This window comes from Dipodomys spectabilis, unplaced genomic scaffold (genome assembly GCF_019054845.1).
Source record: "Dipodomys spectabilis isolate Male_0828 unplaced genomic scaffold, ASM1905484v1 ptg000066l, whole genome shotgun sequence".
In the NCBI taxonomy this organism is placed as follows: domain Eukaryota; kingdom Metazoa; phylum Chordata; class Mammalia; order Rodentia; family Heteromyidae; genus Dipodomys; species Dipodomys spectabilis.
In genome coordinates this window covers 9426709-9447500 of record NW_024870743.1, presented here as the reverse complement: position 1 = coordinate 9447500, position 20792 = coordinate 9426709, and the positions used below count along the sequence as shown (strand labels likewise).

Genomic DNA, 20792 nt, shown 5'->3' with positions numbered 1-20792 from the left:
CTTTTCTCTCCCACTCTTCCCTGGATCAGTCTCCTTCTATTATATTCAAGCCCATTTCCCATTCTGACTCATGTAGCTAGCTTCCCTTGCCTCCTTTACACTGATTTGCCCCTAGAAATGTTCCTAACAGCACACGGTTCAACGCCCCAGGCATTTCATGCCGGGTGTGCCTGCAGCCTGCCCTTCTGTCCTCAGTGGTAACTACCAGTAATGGCTCTGGAGCATCAGATGAGTGGAAAATGGCAGTGACTTAGAGTCTTCTGGGATGGACAGAGTTCACTTCACACGGCAGCTGGCTGCTCGCTGAGTAATCTTGGGCAAGCTACTCCCCTTGGATCCATCTGCTTCTTAGTAAATCAGAGACCAGAATAGTGCTTTCCCTTGCAGGTTAAATTGGGTAGCATGGGTGAAGTTTTTAGTACATTGCCTCTCACAGAATACACACACATACACACACAGTGTAGACTATTATTATACAGCTCCTCAAGTAAAGACTAAGTACTCAATGTCATGCCTACAAGCCATGTGCTATCTGCCAAACCCTCGCAGTACTATCCAGGTTACACAAGTGAAGATGGAGACAAATCTGACTGCAGCACAATCTGACCAGGGAGAGAGAGAGAGAGAGAGAGAGAGAGAGAGAGAGAGAGAGAGAGAGAGAGAGAGAGAGAGAGAGAGTGAAGAACATATCAGGAAGACCTGAGGATTTCCTTTTTTCTGTGATAGGGAGGAATAAACTTGTTTTGTTTAAAGAGAGGTGCTCTCAAAGAGTCATGGGAGTGTCTTCATAAATAAAAGTCTCCCTTCCTTCCCCAGTGTATGTGTTATCTACATGTGTGTGCATGTAGAGCTGTTCCTCGGTGCGGGGCCCTATGTGCTAGAAGCGGAGGATGCATACACTGCCGGGGATAGACAGCAAAAGGAAATACAGAATGTCTAGGTCACCCTAGTACTATTTTGGATGCAGTTCTATTTTGGACAACTTATGTTGCGTTCCACTGAAAAAATAAAGAGAGGCATAAATATATTGAAGTGAAGCGTTTCAGGCAGAAGGACTAGTACATGCAAAAGACCCACAAAAGAAATATGTAATAAACTCAAGAAGGAAACAAATGTACTGGCCACGGTGGCGAGAGCAGAGCGCAGGAGCGGGAGTTGTGGGAGGTGAACAGTGAAGGTCTTAATGATTGTGATGGAGGCCTTTTTGTCTTAGTGACCTGGGAGGTCTTTGGAGCAGCATCAAAAACATCTCTGGAGCTGCTGGACAGACAGCCAACTGCTGGGAGTAGGCAAAAGCCAAAAAGGGAAATCTGTCTTGGAAACTCCTAATAACACTCTTCAGTCCAATGATGGTTCTGACAGTGGCTCCGTCTGGGATCCTGGAGGAGAGAGTGAGAGATGATTGATTCATACCTTTAGAGGAAGCTGATAGCATCTGTTGACTTGGATAGATGGGATATGAAGAAAGACAAGAGGTTAACATAGAACTTCTGACGTACAGTTTTTTAAATATGGTGTTGTCTGTCATTTATTGACCAGTGAAGGGGTAGATTTTGAAGGAAAAAGCTTAATCTTTAATTATGGATGTGTGAAGTTCGAGGTGTGTATTACAAATCAAGTTGCCAATTGCATATGAGAATGTAGTCTTAAAGGGAAAGGGACATAGTAAAAAATAGAAAGTAGGATGTTGTCAGGTATATATACTTTAGGATTGTACTTAAAGCCAACAGATATTCATAGTTGCATAGGGTGAAGGAATTCTCTGTTTCTATTTCCAAAAGGACAAAACTGAGACCAGAAGAGTGTGTGTGTGTGTGTGTGTGTGTGTGTGTGTGTGTGTGTGTGTGTGTGTGTGTGTGTGCTAGTAATGGGCTTGAACTTAGGGCTTCACACCCTTACTTAGCTTTCTTCCTCATGGCCTGCAGTCTAGCACATCTCCAGCCTGACATTATGTCAGCTAAGCGGAGATAGAGTCCCACAGACTTCTTTTCTTTCCTGGCTGGCTTTGAACTGTGATCCTTAGGTCTCAGCCTCCTGAGTAGCTAGGATAATAGGAGTGAGCCTCAAGTACACAAGGCCATTTTTTCTTGGTATCAGGTCTTGACTTCAGGGCCTCTCTCTCACTCAATTTGCATGCACAGCTGGCATTCCACTACTTGAGCCTCTGGACCCCATTTATATGTCTGGCTAGTTGTACACATTGTTTCATTATTTCTAAGATGCCTCCTGGCAGGAGTTGGAATGATTCCTGTTTCACTCATAATGAAGCTCAGACTTGGGAAGGTTTAGTGAATGTCCTTTGTCTTGGTTGAGGATGTCTGGTTGGAAAATGGCTGATCTGAGATTTCACTCTTGCTCTTTGTGACTCCAAAAGTTCATGTCCTATTACTACACAGAACACCAGCAACCAGATTCACCATCCCGGTTCAAGAAATCCAACAGTGCAATCTGTCACAATTTAGTTGAGAATTTCTACCAGCTCACCCCTCACCCCAACCAGCATCAAATCGAACCTATCCTAATGTGGGACATTAGCGATCCAGGTGACACAACAAATCAAAGGACACATGGTCACCATGTACTCCTTTCTGCCCACAATATGTAGTTGTGGCAAAGGACTAACACCAGGGTTGGTCCCTTTGAGCAGCACTGTGGAGATGAGGCATCAGGGCAGTAAGCACAGTTACGACATAAACACTGGATGAAGTTTAAGTGTGGACTACCGATAGTGTTTGTTCAGCATTGGTCATGGCAGACACAGTTTAGGCACAGCCAAATAAGTGGTGTGGATTCCATCTAGAATCTGTGAACTGAGAAATAAAATGAATTGCTGAAGGTCCTTCATGTGACTCTTGATAATTGCAGTTAGATTCAGAGCTCCTAAACCCCAAAGTCGTACTCTAGAAAAAGAAGGATGCGTCGTTTCTGGGTATCTTGATTTGCTTTATTATCTCAGTATTCCTCTCATGCAGTTCCAGCGATGACCAGGAGAGGGTAGCATGCTCTGCATTTCTGTAGCACACCCTGCCTGAAGCCATGTTGAATGAGCAAATGTCTGCAAAGGAGGCTGTGAGATCTAAAAGTCTCCTTGGCAGGAAATCCACGAGGAGCACGACGGGGTTGTGCAAACAGCCTTACAATGTCTGATTGTGTGCCTGCACTCAGCTCCTCCCAAGTCGCCCACAGTGCTCTGTTGTTTTTTGTTTTGTTTTGTTTTAGGTTTTTCTTGGGGAGGGGGGTGGGATAAGGAGGCTCTGTGGACTCCTGCACCTTGTCATGTGAAGGCAGTGAGCTGTGTTTGTCATAAATGAGCTCTTGTATGATTAATAGCCATGAAAAGGAGCCCAGAGCAACCATTCAGCACTCAGCTTCCCTTCCTCGCTGAGAAGGTGGTCCAGAGCCAGCTCTCTTCCCTCAGTCCATAGCAACTGTGCAGAATTGCTTGCCCAAAGGAAAATAACTTGTTCGCATTGTGGTTGCAGTTTTGTTCGTGCAAGGTAGAGGGCGCAGGTTGCTAGAATTCGTTGTTGGGGAAGCAGGGGTCTTACTGCGAGCCAGAGAGGACCCTAGCTTCCTTACCTACATTCTCTTACCAACTGAAATGGAAATAATGTGGTTTGATTTAGATAGCTCAGATTCTTATTCTTGCAGAGTCTCAAGCACTGTTTCCACTAAATGAATTGTATGTGCATGTGTGTGTGTGCATGTGTGCTCGCCTAAATGAATTGTATGTGCGTGGGGGGGGGGGGGGGGAGGAGGTGGGCGCGCGTTGATCCTTGGGCTTGAACTCAGGGCCTGGCACTATCCCTAAGCTTTTAAGGCTAGTGCTCTACCACTTGAGCCACACCTCCACTTCCAGCTTTTTTGGTGCCTAATTAGTGATAAGAGTCTCATGGACTTTCCTGCCTGGGTTGGCTTTAAACCTCTGTCCTCAGATCTCAGACTCCCAAGTAACTAGGATTATAGCATGAGCCACCTGCACCTGGCTCTTTCTTTCTTGAGAGTGCCTGAGTCCATATTCCACTCACTTCCACTCACTTGTCTTGCTGTTTGACTATCTATAAGATGAAAATTGTGACTCAAAAACCGATGAAGGAGTTTCCTTCCTGAGCTTCTGTGTGCATCTCCTGGAAATATGGCAGATTTACAAAATTGTCTGGGAACCCAAACAGCAACAACAAAAAGGGGCAACCCATCCAAAATGCTTCTTTTGAGACAGACTTATTGTCCGCACCTGCTCCTCACTGCAACTGTTTTTCTCTACTCAGTTTGTTTATAGACAGCATCTGTGTGGTTATTGCTATTTGACTTTCCAGTGCATTTCAGAGAACTCCAGGGAAGACTGAGGTCTCAGCCCTGAGCTTGGTGCTTGGGTGAGGTGAAGAGTGGTCAGGAGTGTTTGAGGTCTGGAATACTCTGTGAAGAAATAAGATGAAGTCCCTGAAAGAATCCACAGGAAAAATAAAAAAGGTTGTTGCTACTTCTGTGTGGAGGTCAGAAGGAGATTTCTAGGAGGATTGCTGGTTGGTTTTGTTGACAGACAGGATGGCCACAGGCCAAAAGGGAAAAGGCATCCTAGGAAAAGCAGAAAGAGGCAGATCCCTTGACATAGGCTTATTCTTTCTTGACTAAAGCACAGAGTTCAGAAAGGACAAAGCATGAAAAGAAGCGTCCAGACAGATGTTAAGGCCTTGAATGCCACCTTCAAAGCTTGGAGGCATTACATTAAAATGCACCATCTGCCCGCTTTGCCAACTCTGGGTCCTGCTTGCCTTACATTGTTTGATTCAGCCCCTGGTACTCACTTCACCTCCCAGCACCTGACTGCCAGCTTGCCTTCATCCACCTTCTGGTCCCAGGCTTAGGTCAGTGGTCAGCGCAGGTCACTTGGGGCTCAAGGCAAGGCTTTCCTGTTAAGATGGTAATTCTTTGGACAGAATGAATGCAAGAGATGTGATGAAATTGTTCAGCCTTCCTTGGCCTTCCACGCTTTATGTTCTTAGCATTTGAAATCGCTTTGGGGGATTTAGGCAGACAGACAGACCAACAAACAGACAGATAAATAGAGATTTAGATAGATAAATAGGCAGATCGATATTGATATGACTTGATATGTTCTATTTCCCCCAAACAAATCTGACCTACAGACTGTTTCTTTTAATGCTTTGCTATGTCCGTTCCAAAGCTGCCTTTAGTACCCTAGTGGGGCCTAGTTTAAGAATATTCAACATCGGAAAGCCTTGAGTTACAAACCAAGCCAGCCCATGGCCCTGGGCTGAGTGAATTCTTCAGGGGGCCTTTCATTCTCAGGATCCTTTCTGGCAGTACTTCATCTCTCTGTATCTTGACCTGATAGGTCGTATTTCCCTGCCTGACAGAGAAATATGGAAAGGGGCAGAGAGGCTTCAAGAACAGATGTGTGACACAGCTGTTCACAGAATGAAAGCCAGACAGAGATAAGGAGAAGGCATCCTCTTTTTTGTATGTGTTGTATTATGAAATAAAAGGAATGGGAAAGATTTAATCCATCAGCATGGATTTCCTAGGTGACATTTCCTGTGACATGCTCAGAGCCTAGTGAATGATCCCAGAAACCAGACATCCTCAGAGTGTGTGTGTGTGTGTGTGTGTGTGTGTGTGTTGGGGGAGGGGAATAGGAGGACACAGACACACTAGAGATTAGCATCAACTGAACCAAAGAGAAGAGTCAGAAGAAGGGGATGGGGGAAGGTGAGGAGGTGTGGAAAGTTAAACTGGTAGGCTTTGCAGAGAGACTCTGACATAACGCCGTGTGACGAGTGGAGAACTCTCAGCCGCTGCTCAGGTTTCTGCATAATCAGATCCATCACAAGGAGGGAAGCGGATACACGGGGAAGGTGGTATCAAGGCCACAAAAGTGGCCATGGTAAATTTGCTGAGATGCAATGGTACAGGCCATCAATAAACTTGGGATGCCCCCTTTGGAAGCTCCACTCTCTGAGGAAGAAAATCCTGGTTGTCCTTCGTGTAGATCCTTGAGAAAGAACTCTGGAGGAAGGTTAGCAATCCAGATGAACGGGCTGTCTATGTAAACCCACATACGCATGATCAGAGCAGCTCAAGTTTCAGGTGACTTCTCGAGGCTCTTTGTCATTGTTAGACTGAAGTAAAGCCAACCAAGAGGGCAGGAATAGTTTACGCAGCATAATACAGTAAGTGAATGGCTTTTCCAAGGCTAAAGTATGGGCCATGGGGGCCATCTTGCTCCACCTGTAGCATTTCTTCTGCTTGGCGATCTGGCAGAATTGGCCTGCGTGGGGTGGGGCTGCAAGCCTTCCTGGGTCAACAGCAGACCTTGCAGATGGTTTCTTGAAAACCACGTCCTTGACTTCACAAGTACAAGTGAACAGATTCACCCATCATTTGTGGGCGGTGGGCTGGTTCAGAGCACAGTCTCAGGCTGACTCTTGACATATGGTCTGACATTTGAAATGGAGAACACCCTGCCTTTCGCTCACAGAAATGAATCTAACACAGTCCTTGTTTCCTGGAGACGTTCTGCTGCTGGAATATGGCTATTTGTAGAGAAATTAGCAGTGATGAGCTAATAATCTATTTTAGAAAACTGAACTCAGATCTTGAAAGGGCTATTTTAAACTTGCCCTTAATTGTTCAATTCCATAATGGCCTCTTGGTATTTTTCTTTTGAGAACTGCCATGGGTAGGCTTCCAACTGTCTAGCAATGTGTATTCCACAGAGGAGGCCACGCCCTTCTGGGGTACACACTACAGCATTAATGATGGATGAGACTATCCAGAGTACACTCAGTTGTGTTGCTAAATGTTTTTTGAAAACATTTTTAGCCATTCACTCATTTTTAGTGTCAGATGGAAGTGTCTAATAAACTCACATCACTTTGGTTGTCTTCGTCTATTTTGGAATGAAATCATCTATGGGAATCTTGGCAACATGTATAACAGAGGAACGGAAAACCTCACAACTAGCACATAAAAGACAGACAGGCAACTGACAAGTAGCCCAGCCCAGCTATCGACCATCGCTGATCTGTCTTAGCACATTCAGCCTCCTGGAATTTACATGTTGATCTACATCATTCCGCTGGTGCAAAAAAAAGTAACTCGTATCACTTATATAGTAGCTTATATCATTTATGTAGTTGTTTATGTAGAGTTTTGATACAGTTCTTTGTGTCATTCCTAGTATTGCATACACCCTTTCTTCTGTTGGGAAGTATTTTTGGTTGCTATCTGTTTTGAATCCTATATAGTATAGGATGATTAGTAACTGGACACTGGTAGATTGCTTTGCTTTTGATTCTAAACAGTAAACAGATCTCAATGGACTCAGAAGTTATCATAAAAACAATGACTGTGTGTGGGCAGTCTGAATATTAGATCATTCCAGTTGGGCTCCTTTTTCCAGGGGTAATCCTTGGAGGCCAATTCTCTGAGCAAAACCAGGGGTGTCCTGGCCATACACAGGACAGTGTGGTGAAATGACCACAGTGACCTTGAAGCCTTCAGGGTCACTGACAGATGCTGCCTTCCAAGCTGCCCTCATGACTACTAAACGCCAAACCTTGCATAGCAGCTCCAAAATCTATTGTCTCGATCACTCTCCTGAAATAATAGCCAGACACCAGCAACATTCTTAAAACCAAAATTGGATTGCTTAGCTCCAGTCTAGCTGGGGAAGTTGTAGGGAGGAAAAGAACTCTTTTCTCTGACCCCTATAGGTTCAACAACTAAGTCTTCTGAGCAAACTGACAATGGATGGGTCAGCAGGGGAGAAGGCTTGGGGGCCACCGTAATGTGAACCTGAAGCAGGGCTCCAGGGTTGAAGCTTGAATACTCTTTGATGGAAGAGAGAGAGGGAAGTGGGCGTCCCAGGCCATTTTGGAGGAAACGTGTTTTTAGGAGAGGTGGATGGGCCTGAAGAATAGACAGCAGGCTGGAGACAGTGTTGCCCTGGGTACTAAGTGTGGGGTCGACCATACTCTTCCTTCTTGCCAGTTAATCCCATAGAGGATCTGGCCTTAGTCAGAGAAGGGAACTTTCGAGAAAGCCCCTTCCTGTGTATGAGGATGGAGTGTGAGAGACGGGAGCAGGGAGGGTGTGGAGAGGGTGAGACTTCAGTGCTCCTGCCGCTCCATGCCCTTGGCAGGTTGGTGCATGATTTGGGCTATTGGTTTCTGGCTTGCTTTAAGAGTCTCTGTAGCAGTTCTCTAGCACTTGCCTGCAATGCCATGTTACACCATTTTCAGCTCTCTCCTTTGAAAAAAAAAAATAGTAGAGCTGGGCGCCGGTGGCTCACACCTGTCATCCTAGCTACTCAGGAGGCTGAGATCTGAGGATCGTGGTTCAAAGCCAGCCTGGGCAGGAAAGTCTGTGAGACTCTTATCTCCAATAAACCACCAGAAAACTGGAAGTGGTGCTATGGCTCAAGTGGTAGAGCTCTACCTTGAGCCTTGAGTTGAAGGACAGCATTCAGGCCCAGAGTTTAAGCCCCATGACTGACAAAAAAAACCCCAAAAACGTGATACTTAGATTTGAACTCAGCTTCAAGTTTGCTAAGCAGCAGTTCTACCACTTGTCCCATACCTCCAGGCCTTTATCCTGTTGGCAATTCTGAAATAGGATCTGCTGTCTAGGCCAACCTAGACAGCAGCCCTCTTGTTATGCTTCTCACCCTAGCTGAAATGGCAGACATGTAACACCACACCTAGCTTGTTCTGTTGGGAAGGGGTCTGGAATTCCAGTCCTCCGCATCCCAGTCTACCACATAGCGGGGGATGGCTGAGGGAGCACCACTGTGCCCAGATATTGGTTCAGATGGATTTTTCATCTTTCTTTTTTATTTTTCTGGGCAGGCTGTGAACAGTGACCCTACTGATCTCCACCTCTTAAGACACTGGCACATTTTATATTTTCACCTGATTAGTCCTCACAACTTGATGAAATAGGTACTTTTCACAAACTCATTTTACAGATGAGGACATGGAGATCTATGAGAGATGAAGTAACTTGCCCTGAAGAGCAGAGGCAGTGGGTGCAGAGCTGGGATTATGAGTGAGCATTTTGCAGGTGCTGGTGGCTCATACTTATAACCCTAGCTACTCAGGAGGCTGAGATCTGAGGATCCACATCTGAAGCCAGCCCAGGCAGGAAAGTCCATGGGACTCTTATTGCCGTCAAAAAGCTGGAAATGGAGCTGTGGCTCAAGTAGTAAAGCACTAGCTTTGAGCTAAACAGCAGCACAGAGACAGCATCCGGATCCTGAGTTCAAGACCCAGGAGTACAAAAACAGAAAGGGAAGGAAGGAAGGAAGGAAGGAAGGAAGGAAGGAAGGAAGGAAGGAAGGAAGGAAGGAAGGAAGGGAGGGAGGGAGGGAGGGAGGAAGGAAGGAAGGAAGAAAGGAAGGAAGAAAGGAAGGAGGGAGGGAGGCAGGGAGGGAGGGGGGAGGGAGGGAAGGAAGGAGGGAGGGAAGGAAGGAAGGAAGGAAGGAAGGAAGGAAGGAAGGAAGGAAGGAAAGAAGGAAGGAAGGAAGGAAAGAAAGAGAAGGAAGTAGGCACTGTGCATAAACAACCTCTTTTCCTAATTCCACTTTAGTGCAGTCTCCCATGAGGATGCCTGCCTGTGAGCGAGTGTTTTCTCAGTGGAGGCTGTGGAGACTAGATGGCACTAATTGCTGCATGTTCTGAGGAAAAACCATGTCCTCTGTGCATCCTTCCCTCGCCATACCTTTCTTGCAGCACTGTATTCCTTTATGGAATACATCCTTTGTGGAAAACTGTAGTCTCTCTTTGTCCTTGTACTTGCCCCATGATTCTTCACATGTTTCCCAGGCAAAAATGAGTCATCTGAGCCACGAGAGTTCACCTATGGCAGTTAGAGGAAGGCTCAGCCCCTCCTTGCCATTCCATAAATCTGTGTTGAGGACATGAATAAATGGGTGAAAGTCCATTTTGTGTCCAGGCTTAAGGCATAGAAAGTTTGTTGTTTACTTTAAAAAAAGAGAGGAAACCCCTGCATTTAATCTCAGCTTTTATTTTTAGTAGAGACTGCAGGTATGAAAGACGGTTACATTTCCCTGTTGGCTGCTGCTCCTCTGAGTGTCTTTTTGATACTATGCCTTTTCATACTATGCACTTTCATAAAGTGCCCAATGTCTTTACCAATGAAATACCAAGTTATGAGAGCCTTTAACTTGCCTAGGATCATGTTCTGAGAAATCCTATCTCCTATACACATAAAAAGGAATCCCCAAGTCCCTGAATCTGTGGGTTCAGGGTTCTGTTTCTGTGGTCTGTTGAGGGGAAAGCTGGGAGAAAATGAGGGAGAGGATGACACTGTTGAAAAAGAAATGTACTCCTCACCCGACTTACGTAACTGTAACCTCTCAATACGTCACCCTTACAATAAACTTTAAACAAATTAACCTTTCTGAGGAGGTTTATTAATAAAACCCTCTGTCATGCTTGTCTGTTCAGAGGACCTCTTCTATATTAATGCATAGGAAACAAAGGCAACCTGAGATATCTAGCTATAAGGATTCTGAAGATGAGTAATGGGGAAAGGGAATCACTTGGTAGAAACTTCACTTCCGGTAACCAAGTACCAGATTCTGTCCATAGGATGCTCATTGGTTCATCATTTTGTAGAGAACCAGAAGACAAACAGTGTGTATGTGTTCTCCACAGAGACTTTTGGCCATTTTCATCATTGTTGTTCTTTAGACAGTGTTTTAGGTCGTATGTCTCTAAAGTTTAGTGAGCCCCCACCTCAAAGATACTTTTTCTCTCACCAATTCAGAAATAGACTACAAGGTGCCCTCTCATCTCTACAACTGCCTTCAGAGGTTCAGAGGTTCAGAGAGCTCCCACGATATTCATGTGAGTCTGTGTTTTTAATATTCCTAATGGATATTTTGTTTTGTGTTGCCTTTCTTAGGTTTGCTGGGATGGGAAACCTGCTTAAAGTCCTGACCAGGGAAATTGAGAACTATCCACATTTTTTCCTGGATTTTGAAAGTAAGTGTGCAAATTTATTACAATGAAATAATGGAAACCTTTCATTTTCTCTATAGCTAATTCATTAGGAGGTGATAACAATTGTTATATGCTATATCAGCCACGTTCAATTGAAATTCTACATTTCTTTTTTGAGATTATTTTTAAAATCATTTTTATTCTCTTTCTTTCCCAGATTTGTAGAAATTGAATGGCGAGTCTTTTCCATTTCTTTCTTTGGTTTTAGAAGTGATCAGCCTTGATAGGCCTAAGACACATCATGATAGAGGTTTTTTAAATTTTTTAAATGAATTAATTTCTCACATTCGAAAGAAAAATAATAAGTGTTAATTTTCACAGAATAATGTAAAATATCTCTGACTATGGAAGAAAAAGAGTGATTGATACTGATACAAAGCTTATAGATTTTTTCCCTGTTATCTCCAGCTCTTTGTTTCTGTTTTCAGGACTGAGTTTTAAAGTCAGGATCTCAATGGCACTCTACCATTTGAGCCAGGTCCCCAGGCATTTTGCTGTTAGTTGGTTTCAATTGGTTTAATATTTTACCAGGGCTGGCCTCAAAACACACTTGCAACCCTCCTATCTCTAGCTCCTGAGCGTCTGGCATTGCAAGTGTGTGCCACTGCACCTGGATCCTCTCTCCTATTCTTTATGTAGTTTATGATTGTTTAAAACTATTTCAGGATTTAACGATATGATTACGCCCTTTATCCAAAAGATTGTCTTCTCTACAAAAATCATTAAACTTTCTTCTGAGTGAAAATAGCTTAGAAAGCATGACTGTATGAGCACAGAGGTTCCTGTTTGGTTTGGTTTGTTTTGTTTGTTTTGCCAGTCCTGGGGTTTGAACTCAGTGCCTGAGCGTTGTTCCTGAGCCTCTTTCTGCTCAAGGCTAGCGATCTACCACTTGAGTCAGAGCACCACTTCCGGAGTTTTATGAGTTTATTGTTTATTGGAGATATGAGTTTTATAGTTTATTGGAGATAAGAGTCTCACAGACTTTCCTGCTTGGGCTGGCTTTGAACTGCTATCCTTGGATCTCAGCCTCCTGAGTAGCTAGGATTATAGGCGTGAGCCACACCGGTGCCTGGCTTGGTTTATTTTTTGATTGAGTATATGTACAAATGAGTGACATGTTTATGTTTGTTAAAACTAAGCTTGTATTTCCCTTTTTACTCTCGTGTCTTCTCTTTTTTAAAATTTTAATTCTAGAATATCAAGCCTAGCTTGTGATAGTCTCACATCTAGGCAGGCACTGGTGTCTTACACCTGTAATCCCAGCTAATTGTTTGGCTGAGAATGGAATGAAGCTCCAGACATGCCTGGCTAAAAAAGACTACCAGACTCAGTCTTCTCAGAAGGAAGCTGGAGGTGGTAGGTCATGCTTGTAGTCCCAGCAATGGTGGGAAGCCTAAAGTAGGCAGATCACAGTTCAGGCCTGTGCTTGTGTAGGAAGTGAGACTCTATCCCAAAAAGAGCCAATGAAAACCAGGGATGGTGGCTCAGCAGTAAGAATACCAGCCTAGTAAGTGTGAGGCACCGAAGTCAAAGGCCAGTACCACCCAAAAACAAAAAGAGAGAAGAGCTGGCACAAATAGACTAAAACTTCTAACAATGGTTTGCCACGTAAGTGCCAAGAGGTCTTCTCCACGTGAACTAAACTGAAGACTCGGGGTGAACAAGTTGACACACAAGCACGTAGACTCAGTGCCCTTGGTATATTTAAACTAGACACTGGAAGTGTCCCCACAGCTCATACATTTAGAAAAATAAAAATCTAGATCATGGTCACTGTAAGATGCCGCATTGCTGTCTTCACTCGGTGTCGCCATTGTCATTCATGATGTTGTGATTTGGCTTAGTTCGGCATAAATGTCAGGTAGGGTCAAGAGCCTGATTGATTTGCTACGTTAAAATCAAAGATTGAAAGAAAATATCAACCTGGGAGTTGATAAAAGTATATAAAACTCTATTTCTTTTCCCAAGGAGAAAAAGCGAAGGGAATTAGTTCCCTTAGGTTCCTAAGGCAAACTGTATCCCACAGAGACTCTGGGCAGGCGCTGTGCCAGGCTGAAGTTCCCATGGTGGGTTAGGAGGTTGAGATGGGAACACAGGTCTATGTCTCCTCTCCCCCGCCATGCTGCACATACCTTCCTCAAAGTACACACCATCATTCAATTCCTGACTAGAAGTGTGTTTGTTGTCTACAAAGACACACCCAATTTCAGCTTTCTGGTTCAAAAAATCCTCTTTGTAATGGAGCTTTTCAAGAAACAATTATGGCAGGCTGCAGAGAGAGGGAACAGGGGAGGGGAGCATGATTTTCTCTGAGTCTGTATATTTCAGCTCAACTCAGTGAGGCAGAGTTGTGTATAATTATCACATCCTCAGAGGCTACATGATGAGCCTGGTGGCTCACTCCTGTAAGCCTAGCTACTCAGGATGCTGAGATCTGAGGCTCTGAGCAAAGCCAGCCTAGGCAGACAAATTCAGGAGACTCTTAACTCTAATGAACCAGCAAAATGCTGGAAGTAGAGGTATGGTTCAGGTGGTAGAACACCGGCCTTGAATGAAAAATCTAAGCAACAGCACAAGACCCTGATTTCAAACCCCAGTACTGGAACACACATGTGCACATGTACACACACACACACACACACACACACACACACAATGAAATAACAGTGTTGAAAGCAGTCGTTGCCTAAGGAAGCCTCAGAATAGACAGTTGAAGATAAAGTAAATTCGGGGTTTTAACAGAGGCATCTGTAGCAGGGAGTGAAGAAGGAAAGAGAATGTAGCTATCTAGCTGTTAGAAATGGAAGGCTATGGAAGGAATTGGAAAGCTCTTCTTGCAACAGGTGGCATTCTGAAAGGACTCTAAAGAATGTTAGTTTTTAGAAGCAGAAAGGGGAAGAGGACTTTTTCAATAAATGGAGACAGGATGATTAAGGGCATAGAGACTGGACTAGGAAGAGCTTGTTTGAAGAACAGCAAGCAGTACAATTTTGACAGAGTACCAAATGTCTGGTGAGAAGAAATAGGGGCAGAGTGGAAGGCTGGCTTGGGTTAGACCATGGCCGATTCTCCCTGCATTGCTCAGGGCTAGAAGGAAGCCATTGTGATTGATTGCTAAATAGAAGAGCAAGAATCCCTGTGGGAAATTGAGAGAGTAGACAGGATCATGAAGATGAGAATGAATTATGTCTATGATTGCAAGAGCTTGGGGAAGCAGAAGATCTGGAGAGGAGGCTACATCGTGGAGATAAGAGGTCTACGCACTGAAGTTCCAGAAGGCTTGAACTCTCCTTGGTTTATGTGATCCAGTACTTTGCCCTACATTGAACAGCACCACACGAACCTCAGTAAGACATAGGTCATGTGGAAGAATAACAGAGGGGGTAACTAAACCCAGCAGTCCAAGAGCTCAGAAGGAGGCAGGACACTTGGGTTCAGACACCACAATGCACTCAGAAAAGATCAAACTTAAAAAGACGATGATCTTGCTGGATGCTGGTGGCTCACACCTACAATCCTAGGCAGTCAGGAGGATGAGACTTGAGGATCATGGTTAGAAGCCAACACAGGCAGACGAATCCAAGAAACTCTTACCTCCAATTAACTAGTATAAAGCAAAACACTAGAAGTGGAAATATAGCTCAAATAGTAGAACTCATTTTTGTTTGTTTGGGGTTTTTTTTGGTGGTCATGGGGCTTGAACGCTGGGCCTGGGCACTGTCCCTCAGCTCTTCAGCTCAAGGCTAGAGCTCTACCACTTGAGCCACAGCACCACTTCTGGCTTTTTCTGTGTATGTGGTGCAGAGGAATCGAACCCAGGGCTTCATGTATGTGAGGCAAGCACTCTACCACTGAGCCACCTGCCCAGCAACTCAGGGTTGTTGTTTTTTTAATTGCTGTTTTTGTTTTTGGTCTGACACCAGGACTCAAACTCACTGTCTGATGCTTTCACTCTACCACCCAAGCCATACTTCCAACCCCTGAACCTAGTTTTGAGCACAAAAATTAAAAGAAGAAGCCAAACAAGAGCACAATGCCCTGAGTTTAATACCAACACCAAGAAAAGATGAGGTAGGGGGGTGATCAGTTGGACAGTGAGTGCCATTGGGAAAGCTTTGGATTTGCACACGGAGGCTGGGTGGTAAAGAGTTAAGGCGTGTGGGGTCGAGGGAGGAAGGAAGCCTGGAAGCGTGTAGTAATAGCTTAAGTGAATTTGGCACCTCTGCTTTCAGTGTTGAATATTCTTTTTGAAGTCAGTGATGGGATATAATTGAACTAGGTCTAATAGATATAATTTAAGCTAGGTCAAAACACAACACAAAATTAGACACATCTGTCCTTAGGTTTTCTAGTTGCAATAATACCATTCAAATTCCTGTTGACCTTTGAAGTGAATTCCGTACGTTCTGCTCACACTTTTCCACAACCATTTTGCATCTTTTTTCATCCCCCTACTTTTTTTTCTTTTTCTTTCTTTGCTGCTTTGCCGTGCCTTCATTTCTCCTCTGAAGGCTGGGAGACAGGAGAGAAAAGAATACATTAATTCAACTCTCCCCATTCTTTCTTCTTTCTCTTTTCTTTTCCTCTTTTTTCTCTTCCTCCCTCTCCCTTAGAGGTACAGGGAATTGAAGTCAGAGCCTTGTTTGCTAGGCAAGTATTCTTCCACACGAATCACTAGTTTTCAGATAGGATCTGGAGCTTTTTATGTGACAAGATCACAGGAGTGCATAGCCATACCCTGCTTATTTTCTGATATGGGGTCTCTTAGGCCATTTTCTCTGGCCTGGCCTTGAACCCAATCCTCTCTATCTCTGCTTCCATAGTAGCAGGCATTACAGGCATATGCTAGCATGCTCAAAAATACTCCCCATTTTTCCATGAGTGTTGACTTGAAAGACAGTGTGTTACTGAAGCCATGCTAAGGGTTACTCAGCCACACTCAGCGGTGTGGTACACCATGTGGGCAACAGGCATTGGCTTTCCAGACAAGTAGCTTAGTGATTCCCTGAGAGAAATGATTATGAGAAACATCTGGCGAGTCTTCCTTTTATATGTAGACCTCACCTCCAAACTCTCATTCAGTGATCTAGTTCCACAAGAACTGGCTCTTCTGCACATTTGCCAGTGCTTCTTTCTGATGATCATCTAGTTTGATCGCCATCTTTAGCATTCAGTGACACACTGCCCCTGCCAGAGCGTGGGGGTCTGGAAGGTTAAACCAGGCAGCCTCCTGAATTGCATGATCCAAATCTTGGAGTGGAAGTTCTCCAAGACAGTAGCAGTTCAGGTAGCTTAGCCAGACATGGTGGTAATCCCAGAACTCAAGAGATAGAAACAGGAAGATCACAGATCTGAGGCCAGTCTAGTCTAGATAGTGAGAGCCTATCTCAAGAAAATAATAGCTAAAATCCATGAAACCTCAAATCATAGCTCAAATTATAACACAAATATCTTTGGCCTGGCGCTGGTGGCTCATGCCTGTAACCCTACCTACTCAGGAGGCTGAGATCTGAGGATAGTGATTCAAAGCCAGCCAAGGAAGAAAAGTCTATGAGCCTCTTATCTACAATTAACCACTAGAGACCCAGAAGTGACACTGTGGTTCAAGTGGTAGAGTACTGGCCTTGAGGTGAACAGCTGAGGGACAGTGCCCATGCCCAGAGTTCAAGCCCCACGGCTGACCAAAAAACTATATATATTTGTGTGCGTGTATATACATATGTACATATATACATATACATATATATATACATATAACTTTGACCCTCAAATAAGGATGGTATCCTTAGGAGAGGAGTCCCAAGGAGTAAATCCTTCAAACCACTACTGAACTTTTTAACAAAACAAATACCAGGAAGTGGAGACATGTTTGAGTCGGGGAGGGTAATGGGGGGGGGGGGGAGGCAAACAAATGGAGGATGAGCAAATGCAGTCATTATTATGTTCAATGTAACTTATGTAAAAATTGAACCGCAGAAATTGAGGATAGGGACGGGAGGGGGAAAAGTGAGAGAGAACCGCGGGAGGGATGGCACCAATCAAGAAGCATTGCACTCATATCCTGACTTAGGGAATTGTAACCTCTTTCTGCAATTACTTAATAATAACTTTCTAAAGTCCCTAATCCAAGTCAAGAGCATTTCACTTTAAAGAGACTTTTTTTTCCAACCAGTACACAATTTATCTATCAGATTCCTTTAAGATCCAAATACACATTTCTCCAATGAAGATAAATGAATATCTACATTGTCCACAGTTTCCTAGCCTAAAGCAAGGGAGAAATGTGAATCAAAACCACCTGAGCTGGTCCTCCCCCACCACACACACACACTAGGATTGTGTTCATCAAAAGAGAAATGCTAACGAGCATTGGTGGGACTATGAAGAAATCAGAATCCTCTTACACTGCTTGGAGGAAAGCAAGATGGTGGATCTGCTTTGGAAAACAGTCTGAAAGTTCCTTAAAGGGCTAACCCTTAAGTTACCGTTTGACATAGCTTTTCCATTCCTCTGGATAAGCTCAATAAAATAAAAATATATGTCCACATGACAACGTGTATGTGACTAACCCTTGGAGCACTATTCAAGATGGACCAATAAAATGTGATACAACTTTTCAGCTGAGTCTTATAGAGCAATACAAGGAATGAAGTTAGTGTGACGTGGGACAACACAGATCAGCCTTGAAATCATTATACTAAGTCACAAAGACCCCACGTGGATACCGTGGATAGGAATTCTGTAGAACGGGCCAATCTGTAAAGGCAGGGGGTACATTCCTTGTTGATCTATACCTCACAGATGTGGTTGACCTGCCACTCACTGGACACAGTATTTTCCTGCTTTGGTTCCTATGGTAAATGTAGTCTACTCATGATCATCCCTGGACTCCTTCTCCTAAGGGTAGATGGGCACTGTTTCATCCTCATCTAAGAAGTGCAATGCCAGCATGTTCATCTGAGTTCTCTCGTGTACCTTCAGGCAGGCCCAAGGCCCCAAACCTAGGGTGTCTTTCTATGTTTTTGTTCCTGCTTTCAATTTTTCTTGTTAGCATTGGGTGACATTTCCTGGGAAAAATGCTGGCAAGTAGATACAGATTCCCTTTTTTGCCCGGGAGTCCCAGGGGCCTCTCGGCTTTCAGGCTAGCTCAAGCACCGCCTCTTAAACTCTGAGAATATCTCAGCTGTTTTCTTCTTATCTACATGTGTGGTAGCTTTGTCTTCTTACCCCTTCTCTGCCAAACCTGAAAGCACCTATGCCCACCTCTCCCAGCACCTTTGGGACGACTTTGCAACCTCAGCTCCCTTACCTGAAAATTTGCACACGTTTTCCTCATTATCTGATTTACCATGTACATTGTTAGACGGATGATAAGATTCTTTGTGATTTTTTTGCATCTTTTTATCGTTAATATGAAAACTGGTTGCATAAACCACAGGTTTATGCCTGGCAAAATTAGTTCTTTTGTATTATGTCCCAGAGTACTTATTGAAATCACCCAGATTTTCTCAAAACGAATGTAGCAAGTTTGAGGGCTAATCAAGATGGAAACAAATCCATATAATTTATCTGATGACTTTTTCTTTAAATAAAAGAAAAAACAACTGTGATGCTTACCAGGAGATCTGACTTCGTATCAGCTGTTTAAGTATGCAATGCACTGGCATTAACAATAGTCAGACTGTGGTACAGTATATTCTAGAACTTACTCGTCTTGCATATGTAGACCTCTGTGCCTGTGACTCATTGATTTGTGTCTCCCCACGTCCCCTCTCCAAAGACTCTGCATCCCTGACTTACTTTTAAAACTGTGCTAGATATGGTTAACCCTTGATGATATTATGCTAAGTATAAGCAAGTCACAGAAGAACACTGATTTCACTCTGTCAAGATTGGAAATGTTCTTAGAAGAAAGTGGCTAAATACAGTAGGAGCATGAAGAACAACAGCAGTGTGCGGAAGGGAAGTTATTACGGAAATTCTACCATCTCCGCATCATTGCACTTCCCCAAATGCTGCAGTCTCCTGTTGTTTGGAGCGAGGGGTTGAGTTAGGCTAGCCTGCCATCTGGAAGCTTCTGCTCACTCAGGACATGTCCTGCCAGTACTAATCTTTTCATCCATTGGAACTCTGCTAACAGTATCTTCACACCTGCCACGGTGTCCAGAGGATGCTGGGAAAATCTTGGAGGAGAGACCGGATATCAGATAATATCAATAACCTGATGTCTTTTCAAGTTAGTATGCTCTCTCGAGCAAAATAAAAAACATAAAAGAAAAACTTGAAAACTTGAATTGACCTGGGAAGGTTTATTGAGGGTGTTGTGGCTGTTTGGTGACAAAGATGCCTGAAGCTTCAAGCCCTTTGGCTTTGTCAGTACTTTAACCTGTGTCAATGTCCTCCTCACTCTGACCTCAGAGTGAAAAGCACACAAAACTGGGGCCCAGGTGGGTGAACTGGTTTTCCTTGAGTACTGGTACTCAGCCAGTGACAAGTTGGCAATAGGATTCCATCTCAAATCTCCATCCTCACAATTCCATTCTTGGGATGTTATCTCCATCATGGGTCCCGATACAGTGGGAGAAATACACCACTCCTAAAGTCCTTCACCCTCCCACCCCCTTTCTGTCCCTAGTGTAATCTTTCCAAGGAAAGAGCTTGGGGCTCTGCTGTGTAGTGACCGAGATCTTGTACAAATAAACATGTCAGCCCTGCCCACTTAAATTTTCCAATGGACCTTTCCAGCACTGTGCTATTTCCCTGGCGGCTTATGTTCTGCCATAAATCATTCCCATTTTACATCCCCCAAATGTTAATAATAGATAATTATTTATGTTTCCTAGTTGATCCTGAAGTGGAAATGGGGAGGGGGTATCAGGAAGTGGGTGGGACAGAAAGGCTGCAGATTTAATTTATGGCTTTGACAAGTCCTTTCTGCTGGGCCTTCCTCCAGTGTTTATCCTGCAGTCGTCACTGGTCACAAAAGTAGCTATATATCTTCTTGATGAAACACCAGGTTTCCTTCAGAACCAAAGACATCTCATAAATTTTGTCTTCTCCTTCGATTAGTTTAAGCTCATTTGGGCCTCTGGCAGAGTCTCCACACAGTCCCAAATAGGCTATTAGGAGAGCCTGCTGCCTTTGAAGACTGGATGAGTCTTGGTCTGATCGGCACAGACAAGAGCCCTTTGATTTGACAGCCCCTCTTCAGTATGAGCCTTGCTCTTATTCCCTTTGGTAGGTTCACCAAAGCTCTTTCTTGACAAAATGCAAGCCACCTTCTTCATGTCCATTAGCACCCTAGAATGCCAAACATTCTACCTTGACCAAATATCAGAGTCCTTAGCAGCTAAACTTTCACCTTGATTCCTGGGATACCAGAATGTTAACAGTCAATATTCACCATCGGCAGCAACTGGAGCCAAAGGTGGGTCAATACATTCCCTCCAAATGATATTAATAGTGTATCTTCATTGATAAGAGAACAGTTTTTTTTCTATTACAGATTGTAGACACTCAGAATTTAGTGAGTTCTCCACAATCAATATATGAACGCAAGGTCACGGTGTCCACAATGCATTTTCCTACTTTTCCACAATAGCAGATCTAGAATAGGCCTTAAATCATTGCCCGGCTAATGGCCAGGATATACTTGTTTCAGGGCAACTAGAAGTGTTGGTTTCTGAAATTGCCTGTGTAAATCACAGGAATTTTAACAGCTCCATTGTGAAATGGGCAGATCCT

General features: G+C 43.9%; 1 protein-coding gene across 2 annotated transcripts in view; it reads left to right on the top strand.

The window, feature by feature from the left end:
* Positions 1 to 20792, top strand: part of Cyria (CYFIP related Rac1 interactor A) — a 94253-nt gene that overhangs the window by 55506 nt on the left and 17955 nt on the right. For both annotated transcript variants that reach the window (XM_042680791.1, XM_042680790.1), the window contains one exon: positions 10951 to 11030. In XM_042680791.1, coding sequence (XP_042536725.1) covers positions 10961 to 11030 — 70 coding nt within the window. In that variant the 5' untranslated portion in view covers positions 10951 to 10960. The remainder of the gene's footprint in view (positions 1 to 10950; positions 11031 to 20792) is intronic.